Genomic DNA, 16,433 nt, shown 5'->3' on the forward strand with positions numbered 1-16,433 from the left:
TCTCAACCAATTTTCACGAGGTTTGGTTTTTTCTTCATGGTTTGGCCTCTAGATCAACTTTGCATTTAAATCTGGGAACATATTTTTTGGTCGAAATTCATGTCAAATATTACCCTCCGAATTCCATATAGACATGGGTCAAAATTTCTCACCCCCATAACTCGGTCAAAACTCAACCGATTTTCACGAGGTTTGGTTTTTTCTTCATGGCTTGGCCTCTAGATCAACTTTGCATTTAAATCTGGGAACATATTTTTTGGTCGAAATTCATGTCAAATATTACCCTCCGAATTCCATATAGACATGGGTCAAAATTTCTCACCCCCATAACTCGGTCAAAACTCAACCGATTTTCACGAGGTTTAGTTTTTTCTTCATGGTTTGGCCTCTAGATCAACTTTGCATTTAAATCTGGGAACATCATTTTTGGTCGAAATTCATGTCAAATATTACCCTCCGAATTCCATATAGACATGGGTCAAAATTTCTCACCCCCATAACTCGGTCAAAACTCAACCGATTTTCACGAGGTTTGGTTTTTTCTTCATGGTTTGGCCAGTAGATCAACTTTGCATTTAAATCTGGGAACATATTTTTTGGTCGAAATTCATGTAAAAATGAGACCCTCAAATATCCAATGTAGACATAGGTCAAAATTTCCCACCCCCATATCTCGGTCAAAACTCAACCCATTTTCACGAGGTTTAGTTTTTTCTTCATGGTTTGGCCTCTAGATCAACTTTGCATTTAAATCTGGGAACATATTTTGTGGTCGAAATTCATGTAAAAATGATACCCTTAAAAATCCTATGTAGACATAGGTCAAAATGTCCCACCCTCATTACTCGGTCAAATCTCAACCAATTTTCACGAGGTTTGGTTTTTTCTTCATGGTTTGGCCTCTAGATCAACTTTGCATTTAAATCTGGGAACATATTTTTTGGTCGAAATTCATGTCAAATATTACCCTCCGAATTCCATATAGACATGGGTCAAAATTTCTCACTCCCATAACTCGGTCAAAACTCAACCGATTTTCACGAGGTTTGGTTTTTTCTTCATGGTTTGGCCAGTAGATTAACTTTGCATTTAAATCTGGGAACATATTTTTTGGTCGAAATTCATGTAAAAATGAGACCCTCAAATATCCAATGTAGACATAGGTCAAAATTTCCCACCCCCATATCTCGGTCAAAACTCAACCGATTTTCACGAGGTTTGGTTTTTTCTTCATGGTTTGGCCTCTAGATCAACTTTGCATTTAAATCTGGGAACATATTTTTTGGTCGAAATTCATGTAAAAATGATACCCTTAAAAATCCTATGTAGACATAGGTCAAAATGTCCCACCCTCATTACTCGGTCAAATCTCAACCAATTTTCACGAGGTTTGGTTTTTCTTTATGGTTTGGCCTCTAGATCAACTTTGCATTTAAATCTGGGAACATATTTTTTGGTCGAAATTCATGTAAAAATGATACCCTCAAAAATCCTATGTAGACATAGGTCAAAATGTCCCACCCTCATAACTCGGTCAAATCTCAATCAATTTTCACGAGGTTTGGTTTTTTCTTCATGGTTTGGCCTCTAGATCAACTTTGCATTTAAATCTGGGAACATATTTTTTGGTCGAAACTCATGTCAAATATTACCCTCCGAATTCCATATAGACATGGGTCAAAGTTTCCAACCCGCATAACTCGGTTAATTCTCATCAGATTTTCACGAGGTTTGGTTTTTTCTTCATGGTTTGGCCTCTAGATCAACTTTGCATTTAAATCTGGGAACATATTTTTTGGTCGAAATTCATGTAAAAATTCGACCCTCAAATATCCTATGTAGACATGGGTCAAAATTTCCCACCCCCATAACTCGGTCAAAACTCAACCGATTTTCACGAGGTTTGGTTTTTTCTTCATGGTTTGGCCAGTAGATCAACTTTGCATTTAAATCTGGAAACATATTTTTTGGTCGAAATTCATGTCAAATATTACCTTCCGAATTCCATATAGACATGGGTCAAAATTTCCCACCCCCATAACTCGGTCAAAACTCAACCGATTTTCACGATGTTTGGTTTTTTCTTCATGGTTTGGCCTCTAGATCAACTTTGCATTTAAATCTGGAAACATATTTTTTGGTCGAAATCCATGTCAAATATTACCCTCCGAATTCCATATAGACATGGGTCAAAGTTTCCCACCCTCATAGCTAGGTCAAATCTCAACCAATTTTCACGAGGTTTGGTTTTTTCTTCATGGTTTGGCCTCTAGATCAACTTTGCATTTAAATCTGGGAACATATTTTTTGGTCGAAATCCATGTCAAATATTACCCTCCGAATTCCATATAGACATGGGTCAAAGTTTCCCACCCTCATAACTCGGTTAATTCTCATCAGATTTTCACGAGGTTTGGTTTTTTCTTCATGGTTTGGCCTCTAGATTAGTTTTGCATTTAAATCTGGGAACATGTTTTTTGGTCGAAATTCATGTCAAATATTACCCTCCGAATTCCATATAGACATAGGTCAAAATTTCCCACCCCAATAACTCGGTCAAAACTCAACTGATTTTCACGAGGTTTGGTTTTTTCTTCATGGTTTGGCCTCTAGATTAGTTTTGCATTTAAATCTGGGAACATGTTTTTTGGTCGAAATTCATGTCAAATATTACCCTCCGAATTCCATATAGACATAGGTCAAAATTTCCCACCCCAATAACTCGGTCAAAACTCAACTGATTTTCACGAGGTTTGGTTTGTTCTTCATGGTTTGGCCTCTAGATCAACTTTGCATTTAAATCTGGGAACATATTTTTTGGTCGAAATTCATGTCAAATAGTACCCTCAAAAATCCAATATAGACATAATTCAAAATTTTCCACCCGCATAACTTGGCCAAATCTCATCCGATTTTCACGAAGTTTGGCTTTTTTGTCATGGTTTGGCCTCTAGATCGATTTGGCGTGTAATTTCTGGCAACATTGTTCTTAATCAAAATTCAAGGAGTATTAGGATCATCAAATCCAGTATTCAGTTTCAAAGAATAAAGGGAATCTCTCATCGATCAAATACAGATTTTAGTAAAAGAAATAATAAAATCCTTAATAAAGTGCAGCTTAAACGAAGTCCGCTCCTGTTGAAACCTACGAGCTGAAATTTCTGTGGCTGGGGCAAGCCGAAAGTTGCCTTTAATTGCACGACACTCACATAGAAGAGGACAAGGGCTTTCAGAGCGGAAATGAGACAAACTTGTCAGCGGCTTGCAAGTAAAAGTTTTTGGCCCTCGAATGGATTGTGGGCGGTGCACTCGGTGGAGTAGAGCCATGCGATAAGGACTCAACTGCTTTTCATTGCATACTTGTCGGCGAGCATATCAAAGCGGGTCAAAAACATAATTCTCAGCTGTCGTAAAGTGGCACACGTCGACCACAAGCCACAAGCCACGAACCACCGAAGTGACCAGCGACCAGCAAGGGCTTCACTTCTCTCACAGCGCACGAAAATAATCAAGCGAAATATGTTTGGCCAAAGACAGAGCCAAGACATTGGGTATAATATGTCATTGGGTCTGTCTTTCGTTGGGACTTAAGCAGCTCAAAGAGAAAATCCGTAAAGGGCTCAACTTTGAAGTGGTTGCCGGCCATTGTCCAACTTCGGCTGACACTAAGTAATTAACAGGCACTATTTTGTTGCCATTAGCTGGCGAGTGAAGGGTCATCGATACTTACCCGGGTATGCCGCCGCTCTCCATATGATTGGCCAGTGTGACGTCGTTGGACCAAACATCGAACTGCCACTTGACCAGGCCCAGTACGCCGCAGTGCACCCGTCCCGTATGGATGCCCACACGCATGTTCACATTCACGGCCATTACCTCGCGCACAAGCCTGACAGAAGAGAGTGCCAGAGTGAGAGGGGGAAGGTTAAAGGTAGTAAAAAGAGGCGGCATAACAAAAGCCACACACACACACACACACACACAGAACACAAAGCCACAGAACATTGTGTGCGTTAGTTGTGTTGTGTTCTGTTCTGTTGCTATACTCACGCTATAGCGTCAATCATATCGAGTCCCATCTCAACAGCACAGTGTGCATGATCCGGCCTGGGCTCGGGCAGACCGGAAACGCAATAATAACAATCGCCTAGCAGCTTAATGCGCAGACAATGATGCTCAGCAGCCAATCGATCAAAGCTGCAATAGAGTAACGAGAGCAGGGGTTGGAGTTGGAGTTGGGATTGGGTTGGGTAGTAAAACACATTAAACGATGAACTGTTCAGCTAAACTAAAAACTAAAACCATAAATCAACTAAATACTTGGCTTAAACTTATTGCAATTTGATCGACAAATATTTAATATTTATTAATTAAATTACCAAACTATACGACATTCCGTCTTTCAATTATTCAATTAAAAAGTTGTTAAAGCTAAGCTTATAGCATGAAAAGTTCTAATAAACCTTGCAACTTTTTATTAATAAAAACTCATCAAATATTTGTGTGCAAATTTCTTAAAGTTGGAAATAGTTTTCTGTTCGATTTAAACACCTGCTTAAGCTGCAGCTCAGAGCAATCGCCTGTGCAGCTAATTTAACGGAATTTTTGTTGTTTAATCTATAACACCCCGTTTTTTTGGGCTACTCAATAAGGTAAATGTTCGTTCTTGCACGAAATAAATACCAGGAAACGGGTTTTGTGCGCCCACTCATTGCCAATGGGAATCAATAAAGTGCCTGACAAACACCCGGCCAAAATTCAAGCCGGAGGTCTATTTTTGCTGGCGCTTGGCCCTAAGCTGGCCCTAACCAGCCAGGCGGCACTCGAATGTGCAATTAATTTGTGCCAGAATGTGCCTCTGTTTCAACTGGCATCACCATTTGTTAGACTGTTTGACATGGCCGGAGGCCAGCAAAGAGCAAAAAGCAAAAAACAAGCCGGCTGAACAACAGACACTCACACGGAGGGACAGGGCCCTGTCATTATTGGACCTGGCAATGGACTCACCGTGCAAATAGCTCGTTCAGCAGACGCACTAGCTCCTCCGCCGTGCACTGATCCGACAGGCTGGTGAAACCGCAAATGTCCGCAAAGAGGATGCTGGAAAGCAAAAAAAAAAAATGGTAAGGCAAATAAAAAAAGAGTGGGCCAGGGTTCAAATAAAGTGCAAATATTACAGTTTGCAACTGTTGTTGGAGTCAAGCATAGTTTGTCGTAGTTGAGTGTGGGTGTATGTGTGTGTATCTGTATGTGTGTGTATATGTGTGTGTTTGTCTGTGTGCCTGTATTGCGCCCAAGGAATTCTTTAATGTATTCAACTGGCAGCCAGCGTCGCATTTTTGGGCGAAACTTTCTATTTAAAACGTGCAAGGGTTTTGAGTTTGACTTTTATGGGAAATTTGTTGAAATCCTTGTGCCAGCCAAAACGACGACAGTTCCTTTGAGAGCTGCTTAGGCGGCACAGCGCGTAATTTAATACTTAAAATGCGACCGAGGGGAGGGCTAAAGACAGCGAACAGGTGCGCCCTGAAGTATGCTTTATGTTGAGTGTAACTGCTGTGCGTGTGTAATTGTGTGTGTGCGGGTGTGAGCGTGTGTAATTGTGTGTGTGACAGTTGGTAATGTGCAGTTGTTGCTTGACATCTGTACAGTAAAGTCTTCCTTATGCGAACAGCTATTTGCCGGGTAAAAAATTCCCTGAAACGGACATTTAACGTTCTAACGGAATAATATATATGTTCAAATTATAATCAGAATGGCAAGCTAAAAATGTTTAAAATAATCAAAAAGATTCCTCATTTTGAACTAATTAAATAAATTTTAGAAAATTAAGAATTGAATTGTGAACAATTTGAAATATTGATAAACAATGATTGTTGCCATTTCTTCGACAACTCTTTAAATCAACATCTCCGTAAGCTGCGACGTTCGCCAAATAGAAACTTTACTGTACTACATACAAATTCAATGGTCGGGTTACGCACACCCAGATACGCGCTCCAAGCATATTTATTGACTTTGCATGCAAATAAATTTATACACAGACACAAGCTGAAAGAGACACTCGCTTTGCACACACACACACACAAACGAATACAATCACAAATACACACACGCACACCCACCTGACATTCTCGTGTCGCTGTATGTAAATCTTATGAAACTGTGTGTCACGTGGCTGGCCCGCAATGTCGTCCTTCATCTCCATGGCAACGTGCCGCGGCAGCACCGACAGCAGCAATCGCTCCTGCAACATTAAGGATAACAGCATGTGAGTGCGTCACACACACACACACACATACACAGATACATAGGGTGTGAAGGGGGTGTGTGCGTTTGGCTAAGTAACAGTCAAAAGGCGCCTCCAAATTATGCTCTGCCAAATGCGCGAAGCCCGCCTGCGGGAGTTTGCCTTTTGGCATCAGACCCGGCGGGCGGGCCTTGGGGCAACAAGTGACTGCCACGCCCCAGCGCCTCTAAAGCTGTCGCAGATTCATTTGCCAGCTGGCAGCTGCCACCTGCCGGCTACCTGCCACGCTTTGATGCAGTCATTTTTTAGCCGGATGCTTTGTGATTGGCACAAACTCTTTGGCGGGCTTTGCTGTTGACTGGGTGGCCTTTTGATGTCCTTTTGCCCATTTTGATGTCCTTTGACTCACCTGCTGTTGATTTTCGCGCTGCGTACGCAAACGCGCCTCGATGCACTGCCGCGTCTCAATGAAGGCCTTGCGCTGCGCCTTCTCCTTCGGCCAGTGCGTATAGATGCCCGTCAGATTGGCCAGCATCAGGGCGATGCAGGTGCACAGCAGCTGTGTGAAAGAGGGGGTGGCAGAGAAATTTTAATAGCATTAAGGCATTAGTGTCCATATCAATGTCAGCGAAAGCACAATAAAAGCCCAGTTGCGGGGCAACACTCAAACACACACAGACAGAGGAAGGCGCAATTTTATTCAATTTTGCGGCAATTTAATTTAATTTATTTATACTTTTTCACCTGCACTCTGTACAGGTGTGTGTTTGTGTGTGTGTGTGAAATAAATTGCGTGAGCATTTTATGCGAATTTATTGTCACGTGCCGCACTTTCGAGGCATTAAAGCGCTCGGTGAGAAATTGCTTTAATGTTTTCGGCAAATGTCACACCCATTCACGCATATGCCTGCGGCTTACACAGAACCTGTTGATGGATGTGCTGTCCGTGCGGGTTGATTTGTGGCAACCACAAACAACAATTGCAACAGTTTCAAAATTACCTCTTGCCACTGCAGCGTCAGCTCCTGCTGCAGCTCCAGCTGCTTATCCTGTTGCGTGTACTGTGTGTGCAGGCAGGTGTACAGGTGCGTGCCACTGAGCAGCATGCCACCGATGAGCGATTCACGCAAACGCAGCGGCAACATCGTGTATGTCATGTAGATGAGCACAATGCAACAGGCGCTGCCATTAAACGATTTGCTGCAAAAATGAGCGACACTTAAATTTAATCAAAGACAACGCACCCAATCCCCAAACAGAGTTCCCTTCTCATTATTATACCCTTGCTGAGGAAATTATCAATTTTTGTCACGAAATGACACGTCGGTAGAAAATTAAACACTTGTTAAGTTTTTTTTTTGTTGTCAAGATATCTCGATTAGGTCGGCGGGCTTTCCCATTCTACTGAACAATATTTTATCCGCATCGGGCTACTAAATTATATAACTCCTGTAGTGAAAACAATTGCTCAAAAAACAATTTGTATAGTCATAAAAAAAAACATTTGTTTTCAAGGTTTTCAGTTCTAAGCAGTTCTAAGTTCTAAGTTGGACAGTTTCAGCTTTGGAATACTTCTAAAAAGTGAGGAAAGTTTATAAACATCGGACAACTATATTACATGGCTCGAAAAATAAGTTCCTATATGGAAAAATTAGCTTCTTTTCAAGAGAGTTTCACTCTTCTCCAAACATATCTGCAAAAAACCTTTTCAAATCGGACCACAGTCTCAAATAGCTCGCATAGAAACATTCTGTAGGAAATGAAGCTTTTAAGTACTCTGTCAGTCTCTCTGTTGCCGCCTCAATGCAAGGGCATTTAATCTTCGGCATGCCTGAAGCTTATTTTTTTCTTCCTGTTTGCCCAGTTTATTTGCTGGCTGAGAGCCCGCTGCTTGGCTTTGTTGTCTTCTATTTTTGGCCTAAACGCAATTAGCGTGCCGCAGCTGATGGCATGATTAATTCTTGCTGCCAGGCAACAGCTGTGAGAAGGCTCAGGCTCTCTGCACTCAACTCCCTTACAAACCTGGGCTGCACGGCATAGCTAACAGCTATTTCAATGGCCAGAAACGTGCCCAAAATGACGTACGAGACGAGCACGAGAAATATTTCATTCATAGCTGGCTTGGATAGCATGCACAACAGGACTGCAACAAAAAAAAAATATATGAAATTGAAAATCAGAGAGAGAAATATGAGAAATATGAGAAACCAGCAGCAATTAAAAGCAAATACAGCACAATTGCCAACAATTTGTGGCACAAGCTGTGCACTCACATGCATAGACGATGCCGCAGATTAGCATCACAATGAGAAAAACCAGAACAGACTCATCGATGCGCGTTATCAGCGAGTAGACCACATGCGAGTAATTCAATGAAGTGTCGAAATTATCAGCCAAACCAAACAGTCCAGATTCTGTCTGCGCCTCAGGCACCTCCTCCTTCTGCTCCTGGTCCGTGCCGTTGGCATCGCCATCAAACAGCGTCAGTTTGGGCACTTCATCACGTGCCTGGCGGCTGCCGGAGAAGGACAAACGTCGGCGGATTTCGTTGTTGTTGCGCTCCTCCGTAAAGCGTTTAACGCCATCATCTCCATCATCATCAACAATGGCAACAACATCCACAGAGGCCGCATTCAGTCGGTCAATGTCAGTGAACAGTGGCTGCGCGGCACGTTTGTATCTGAAATGGGGACAGTTGCAGAGGTAGCCCAATGGTAAATCGAAGTCAATACAAAAACAAATAAGAATGCTGTAAACGGATGCAGCCGACTGCGTGATACCTGTTCACGGTAACAACATAAAATGGGCTACTTACAAAACTGTTTAAAATATATTCATTTTTGCATTGTTGCATTCTTTTTTAGGCTTTGACAAAATCAATATAACATATATAGTATATTAAATGAACAAAATACAGAAGGTTTTCACTAGCCTTCATGCCAATTTTCATCATTCTAGCTCCAAGACTGTGAAAGATATAGATTTTTGCGATTTGCCGTGCCCTCGCTTCAATATTGTCCAACAAATTTCGTACAAACAGGCGGACTGACAATACAGATATTGCACAAAACCTATATACCCTAAAAGCCGCTTTGTAAACAGAGTTGGTATAGGCATATCAATAAGCTTGACATAAGCTTAGCACACGCACTATCCATCTTGACGGCATAAATATGAAAATAAATCGAAAACGAAATCGAAATCGAAATGGAAATTCCTTAACTCAAGCGCGGTCCAAGCATCGCGCGGCTTTATTGATGTATTTGTGGACTTGTTTATTGCTTTAGCCACAAACACGCACACACACGCACACACACACGCTCACACACACAGATACGGACAACAAATATTTTGCTAGCCCTTTTGTGTGTTTATGTTGCCAATTTCTTGTCTTGCAGGCAAATTGTTGAATTCTAATTTTAACTTCAAAAACAATTTACAGCGGCAAGCGAAAAAAGCATAGCATACTTTTATGGGCGCACTGCGTTCACTGATTGAATTTGGCGGCTTGACAGGCACACAAACACAGGCCTACGCAATGGCCAACGGGGCGTATGCGTAATGCGTGCTGTAAAACAGCGCCTGGACAGGCAACCAGCTTGCCAGCTGCCAGTTGCCAGTTGTTTGCATAACTCGCCTGTCAAAACGCCAAACTCAACCACTAAGTCAATACACAGGCACAGTTGCTGTTGCCACTTGCCAAGGAGCGCGCAGCTAGTGCTGCGACTGGTTATTAGTGTTGCCAACATTTAACTAGCAGTTAAATATAACTAAACAAATATTATCAATCATTTGTATAGAGAAAAGTGTTTTTAGTTAGGTTATCAAATTAATCTAACATTATCTTATTTGCACAGTTGAAGACTAGGCCTCAATTTTCAAATTTATCGATTGCACATCGAGTGTATTATCGATAACTATTAAAACTTTATCGTTGCTTAAAAGACATGATAAAATGCCAAGGTGGTAAGTCGAATTTGAAGCTGACTAATCTAACATTTTAATCTAACATTTTCTTAGTTGCACAGTTGAAGTCTAGCCTATAATTTTCAAATTTATCGATTACACATTGAGTGCATTATCGATAACTAGTGAAAGTTTATCGTTGTTTAAAAAACATGATAAAATGCTAAGGTTTAAAACAAGCACATGAACCGAAACTTAATCTATATAAATTGGATAGAAAATAAAAAAAGTGCTGATCGATTTTTTGAAAACAAGATTCGGTGTAAAATGGATTTGTTCGACAAATTAATAAAGCTGCCACATCAAGTAGGAAAATTGCGAAAAACCGTGGCAACACTGTCGCCCACTCACCTGACCCGATGCTGGTACTGCTTGTAGCGATGCTTGTGCATGCGTCGATAATGCTTACGCTTCTGCCTGCGCCCCGTCACCCAACTGGCTGCCACAGTTGGCCGTTGTGCCCCATTATCGTTGCGGGCATGCGGCAGCTCGATGCTGTTCGGAATTTGTGCTGCGCTTGGCGTTGTTGGCGTCGTTATGGACACCGTCTGATGGCTCATTTGCTGTGGTGTGGGCGGTGGCAATTCTGGCATAAAGTGCGTAAGGTTCTCGCTGGTTCTATTGGCGTCCAGAAATTGAGGCGCCAATCTGATCGTTGCCGATGTGAGGCCCGTGTCAGTTGATTGGCTGCGGCGCAGTTGCAGCGTTGTGAAGACAATTTGCGTGCAGGATAGTGCCAAAATAAGCGCCAGCAACAGGGCCAGAATGTGCGTGGTATTACTTTGATTCATACGCAGAAAATAACGCTGATAAAGCATTTCCACCTGGCCAAAGCGAAGAAAAAATAAAATACTCGTAAGTAGGTAGAAAAAATTACGCAAATCTTGCGCGCTGACAAAAGCTGTTTCCAGGGATTTGCTAGCAGAGAAAATGAAAATGAAACGCCGTTGAGCTCCACAATTGAGCTGGCATTCAGTTCGGTACGCCAACGATTTCCATTTCAAAATTCCAGTTAAGAAAGCAAAAAATTAAATAAGTAGCTTACCTGCAGGTTCTTGAACTGATGCGTCGAGCACAGACGCAGAATGATGCGATTCAAGCGATACCAGAACGAGATGCTGGGACTAGCTGCCTGAGTGCCCGTGGTGCTTGGATTGTTGGCCTCCACATTGCTCCGGCCATCGGCTCCATCAGCTGCATGGATTGCGCAAAACAACAAAACAAAATGGCTAATAAGACTCGAGACTGCAACAGCTGGTAAAAATAAACCAGAACAAAACTGGCCCAACCTTTAAAAGAGCATAATATAAATCCAGATCGGTGCACGTAACACATATCTGTCATGGGAACGTTCGGTTAAAATATACATGTGCATTATATAAAGAAGCCTATTTGTTTTAACACCTTGAAACGAACCGAACATGTCATTTGCCATGATTTTTTATGAGTTAAATTATAGATAAAATCTTCATAGATAAAATCTGTTGAACATAATTATAATTATTTCGTTGTAGTAAAAACTTTTATACCTTTCAAAGTATCATGAATAAATTAGAGAACTTCTTACTTTTCACTATGGTCTTTAAACCAAAATTGGGAACTTTTTCCAAGTCTTTCATAAGTATCATTGAAATGTGAAAGGGACAACTAGGGACAGGGTAAAAATGGTTAAACTTTAGAGTTCATCAAGGGTCAACCAGCAGAATTTGTTAAATCTGACCTTGAAACTGTTCGAAACTGTATGGAAATGCGCATTTTAGCCGTCCCCTAGGAAGCATGGCCAGGAAATTTGAGCTCCATTTAACGATATTGCTGTTAAACTTTTATACTCTGTTCACTTTGTCGAAGAGTGTAGATACGCTAGTGATTACAGGAAGTAAAATACTTAAAGCTTGTTAATTTTAAATTAATTATCAATATATTAATCCCATTTCATGTTAGTCGGATGACTAATTATGCCAGACTCCCATTGTGTAAAAACTTTAAGCTTATTAATATCTTTAATAACCATTAAACATATTAATTTAATATCATGTTAATCGGAAATGCTGGTTATTATGCCAGATATGTGAAATTTGTCTAAAATTGTCAATTACAAAACCAGCATTAAATATTTTGCCAGAATATTTGCATAGCAAAGGCTTTTCCCGTTGACCGCCTGCTGTTTGGAGCGGCAATTGCTTTTCGCAATTCGATTACAAATTGAAATTTCAGTGAGGTTTTCAATTGCATTCACAGTTAATAATGCTTACAAGTTAACAGTTGAACGAGCTGCGTTTGGCATGCTTTAATATATGGAAATTACATTTGCAACTTGTGGCTGCAACACAATACTTTGATCCTGATTCCCATTCGCATTCGCTTATCGCCTTTTTGCCTTCGATTTGTTCACAATGCTGTTGCGTACGCAAAACTCGTTTTGCATGCAACACACAATGCCATAAAATGTTGTAAAATCGTTCAACTGACCCCCATAAAACCGCACACACTTACACACGCACAGACGCACACGCACAACAATAACAGGAATGCGTGTCGCCGGCATATACATCGGAAAATATGTTTTCTTATTTTTGTACACTCTCATGCATCAATAAATAAATGCCAAACGTGATTATGTAAATTTCTATAGAAATCTGTGTATACTATATCAAAAGCAGGAATCCATTCTCGCATTTGCCCTATTCAACGTGCCACTGTGGCAGCTACATAGAAAACAACTCAGAATTCTGCAGTCGGATGTAACCGACTGCCAAAGACTCTTTCACATTGTTATACAAGATTTAAGCAGGCTATGCGACAACTTTTATTAAAAGATTATGTACCAGGCCTGCTACGGATATATATAAAATAGCTGATCGAGCTGCTTCTGTAGTTTTCCCTAAAAATTTGATTACGCTATCCTTAAAACTGTGCAAGATATAAATCTTCACGATTTGACATCAACCTTGTGAGCAGTTATGCACGTGTATATATATTCCAAGATGCAGATCTTTAAACTTCGCAACAGCGATAACAAAACCAATATGCTCTTTCACATTGTTTACGAGTATCATCAAGAGAGAGAGAGAGAGTAAAATATATCAAAATGGCAGCCATGGCAACCAGCAAGCAGCTCATTGAAGGTGAAGGGGGAAAACTGAATATTGAGAGACTGAAGCTGAAATTGAGGCCAAGAAGCTGCCTCGTCAAATTCAATTCGACAATGACAATCATGTTGTGACATTTGAGCCAGCTCTTCGATCAGACAGACAGAACCAGCAGCAGCAGCAGCAGCAGCAGCAGCCGCAGCTGGAAGCTGGAAGCTAAACCTGAACCGAAACGCACGCACGCCCGCATGCGTTGGCATTTTGATTAGCCATGTCCATGTGCTGGCCGTCCTGGATTCCATTACATGCTTAGCCTAAAGTTGTTTTCTATCACATTTCTACTCACATTGCTGCAGCAGCTGCGCCTCGTCGCGCTGATAGATCATTGGGCTGTGGCAGGTGGAGCTCGAGTTGGTTGAATCAATTGACTCGTCAATGTTGCAGCGTGTGATGCCAGCCTGTAAAGATAGTGCCAAGGTGAGTTAACACACACACACACACAATAAATATTAAATAGCTGGATAAATAATTTATAAATATTAAGTATACGCCCACGCTGCATTGCACGCTGTTTATTCTTAACTCAAAACTCATGACTCTGCTCTGTCTTTTTGTGCTTTTGTATTCCACGCGGCATCTTTAAACAAATTGCCGCCCATTTGCATGCCAACCCCTCCAACTGCCAATCACCCACACCCACACACACACACACACACACTCCATCGCTTTTTGTGCTGTAAACTTTTTCAATTGACTCTCGCCAACTGGCAAACAGCGCGTGCAAATTCACATACAGTGAACACTCCACAAACGGATAGATATTTTAAACAAACATCGCAAATTGTGAACATCCGATTTTTCTTAACAGAAAGTTCTACGTACAGAAAGTTAACCAAAATTTCAAGCCTTGCTCTTAACATCTTCTTTAAAAAACGAGTACTGTGGACGTCTGTTCCTGAGAGCTTTCACTGTAGTAGCACACACACACACACACACACACACAGACACATCCTCAATATTGTAAAGTGGACCCTTGTGCATGCATACAATATTCCTGTATCTATGTAAGTATCTATCTCTATGTGTGTGTGGGTGTGCGTGTGTGCAGCACACGGAACGTTGCTTGTTAGCCAAAGCATAAGGTGTTAACTTTTTGTCAAGTGCACTTTTTAGAAAGGACAACAACAACAAGGTCTAACAATGCACAAACTTTTAGCTTGAATGATTTTACTCAATACAATACCCCACTGTACAGAGACCCTCTCGCACCGCTCCCCTCACAGCCCTCCACAAGCTTCAACTCCCCAGCTGAGCTATGAAATTGTATTTTAATTTGGCATCGAAGTCGTTTTGTTACCCGCTGCTTATGGCCAAATCGAATTAAATATTTAAATGGCATAGCGAGTCGACCCGAAGCCTGTCCATTAGCTGAGCAAATTAATTGATGCCAGGCCAGTTACCTTACCCATGCCCTTCCCTTTGCCCACTCCCAATCCCAAATCCAATGGCTGTGCTTACCGCAATCAGGCTGCTGCTCACCATCGCCTTGCCTCCCTTGGCGCTGGTATTGAAATGTTCGATCACCTCCCAATTGGATTTCTTTGGCGTCGACGGCTGTGTCAGTGGCTGCGGCTGGGCCAGTCCAGATGGCGAACCAGCTGCCGATGAGTGTCCAGGTACATGCAATTCCATGGAGGCTTGCGTGCTGCCGCCGCCGCTGCCCGCCTGCTTCAAGGAAGCGGAGCGGCTAAAGAATTTGCGGTGTTTGCCACTTGCGGCTACGCCCGCGCTCATGCTCTCCTGTAGGTGAAACATTTGTGTTTTGGATTGCGGTCCAGTCCAGATGCTTACCTCTTTGCTGGTAGCGAGGCTCGCGGCGCCCGCGCCGCCATGCCGCATGCCACGCAGCGACAGACGCTTGGACCATTCCCGTTTCTGGCTCTCCGATGACAGCGAGCGAAATATGTGCGAGGAGCTGCTGCCGCTGCCGGTGCCGGTGCCAGTGGTGATGCCAGAGCTGGTGACGGTGGCCGTGACGGTAGCGGTGGCTATATTGTGGGTGTTGCTGCCGCTGGCGCTCATTCTGGAAGTGTAAAAGGGCCGGGCAATCTTTTATAAGTATATGTGTTTAGCGTAGCTAAAGGCTGGGGAAATTGATTTTCATTTTACATGCTAAAAGAAGCGCGCTAATTTTCAAACAAATTGCCAATTTTTTTGGGGCTCGTGACAGCGACTGAAACGGCATTAAAACAATAAATTCGATTTTGGCCAAAAACGCTGTCAAAACAGCAATAACAACAACAACTACAACAAACACAACAACAATGCAAACAACAACACACGCCCACGTTAAAACGGTGCGGGCAAGTGCTTTAGTCTAAGTGAGACGACTAGCATATACCCTGTATACAGCGACGAGCTGTCGTTATACACAAGCTAAAGGCTTTCAGCCGTGCTTCTTTCTGCCTTAATCCCACACAATAGTTAATCCGTTCTTGCATAACTTTGGTAGTTATAGCCATATCGTTATGAAACTTTCTGGCTTTAAATGTGGCACCCAAATATGAGTATATACCAAAGCGCAAGGCTCCACAGTGACTTTTTTCGATTTTGGGAACAATGGAAGAAAAAAGTGAACAATTCTGAAAAGTTTAATGCATTTAGCTTCAAATTTTCGACTCATGCTTGAAAACTAAAACTTCTATCTCGATAATTAATTTTATTTTGACAAGTTCTAAGACTCTTTCTATCTCCAGACAGACATACGGACTTAGCTCAACAACTCTATCAAGCATATATGTGCACTCCATCCTGTTACATATATTTTCTCATAGCCAATATACCCTCTCTTACGTATTTTCAATGGGTTTCGGGGTATAGAAACCGGCTCTGCCAATAAATATATCGTATCGCATCGTAACGTAACGTAACGTATCTACTTTTGGGACGGCCCACTTAAGTCTCACGAAATGCTCGCCAAACACGCAAGGCCAGAGCCAGAAGATATAGGTTGGAAGCGAAGCAGGAGGTTGGAGTTGGTTGACTGCGAGTCAGGCTAAAGGCAAACTCGACAGGTAACGCTCTTCAGTTTTTCAGCTAGGGCTTTAAGGTAACAACAGCAGCAAATG

The 16,433-nt window shown here is 41.9% G+C and overlaps 2 protein-coding genes across 2 annotated transcripts in view; both read right to left on the minus strand.

Annotated features, from left to right (window-relative positions):
• Positions 1-8,645, minus strand: part of LOC115762924 (adenylate cyclase type 6) — a 27,311-nt gene extending 18,666 nt beyond the window's left edge. The window contains exons 1-8 of the mRNA XM_030705305.1: positions 8,524-8,645; positions 8,273-8,393; positions 7,252-7,450; positions 6,660-6,809; positions 6,126-6,247; positions 5,008-5,100; positions 4,051-4,197; positions 3,731-3,889 (exon numbers count right to left, since the gene is read on the minus strand). Coding sequence (XP_030561165.1) covers positions 3,731-3,889; positions 4,051-4,197; positions 5,008-5,100; positions 6,126-6,247; positions 6,660-6,809; positions 7,252-7,450; positions 8,273-8,393; positions 8,524-8,551 — 1,019 coding nt within the window. The 5' untranslated portion in view covers positions 8,552-8,645. The remainder of the gene's footprint in view (positions 1-3,730; positions 3,890-4,050; positions 4,198-5,007; positions 5,101-6,125; positions 6,248-6,659; positions 6,810-7,251; positions 7,451-8,272; positions 8,394-8,523) is intronic.
• On the minus strand, positions 8,551-15,387 carry LOC115762890. Its single transcript, XM_030705265.1, has 7 exons — positions 15,157-15,387; positions 14,824-15,105; positions 13,652-13,763; positions 11,262-11,401; positions 10,568-11,040; positions 8,655-8,930; positions 8,551-8,575 (listed from the first exon to the last, which is right to left on the minus strand). Exons 1-7 carry the CDS (start codon positions 15,385-15,387, stop codon positions 8,551-8,553), a joined length of 1,539 nt encoding a protein of 512 aa, XP_030561125.1.
• Positions 15,388-16,433: the final 1,046 nt, after the last annotated feature.

This window comes from Drosophila novamexicana, unplaced genomic scaffold (genome assembly GCF_003285875.2).
Source record: "Drosophila novamexicana strain 15010-1031.04,08,12 unplaced genomic scaffold, DnovRS2.1 tig00000644-arrow-pilon, whole genome shotgun sequence".
Classification (NCBI taxonomy): domain Eukaryota; kingdom Metazoa; phylum Arthropoda; class Insecta; order Diptera; family Drosophilidae; genus Drosophila; species Drosophila novamexicana.

Coding starts and splice junctions, on each gene's coding strand:
- LOC115762890 (XM_030705265.1), bottom strand. CDS start 15,387: ATGAGCGCCAGCGGCAGCAACACCCACAATATAGCCACCGCTACCGTC. Junction 15,106..15,156: donor GCCTCGCTACCAGCAAAGAG/GTAAGCATCTGG, acceptor TTTCACCTACAG/GAGAGCATGAGCGCGGGCGT. Junction 11,041..11,261: donor ATCAGTTCAAGAACCTGCAG/GTAAGCTACTTA, acceptor CGCTTTGGCCAG/GTGGAAATGCTTTATCAGCG.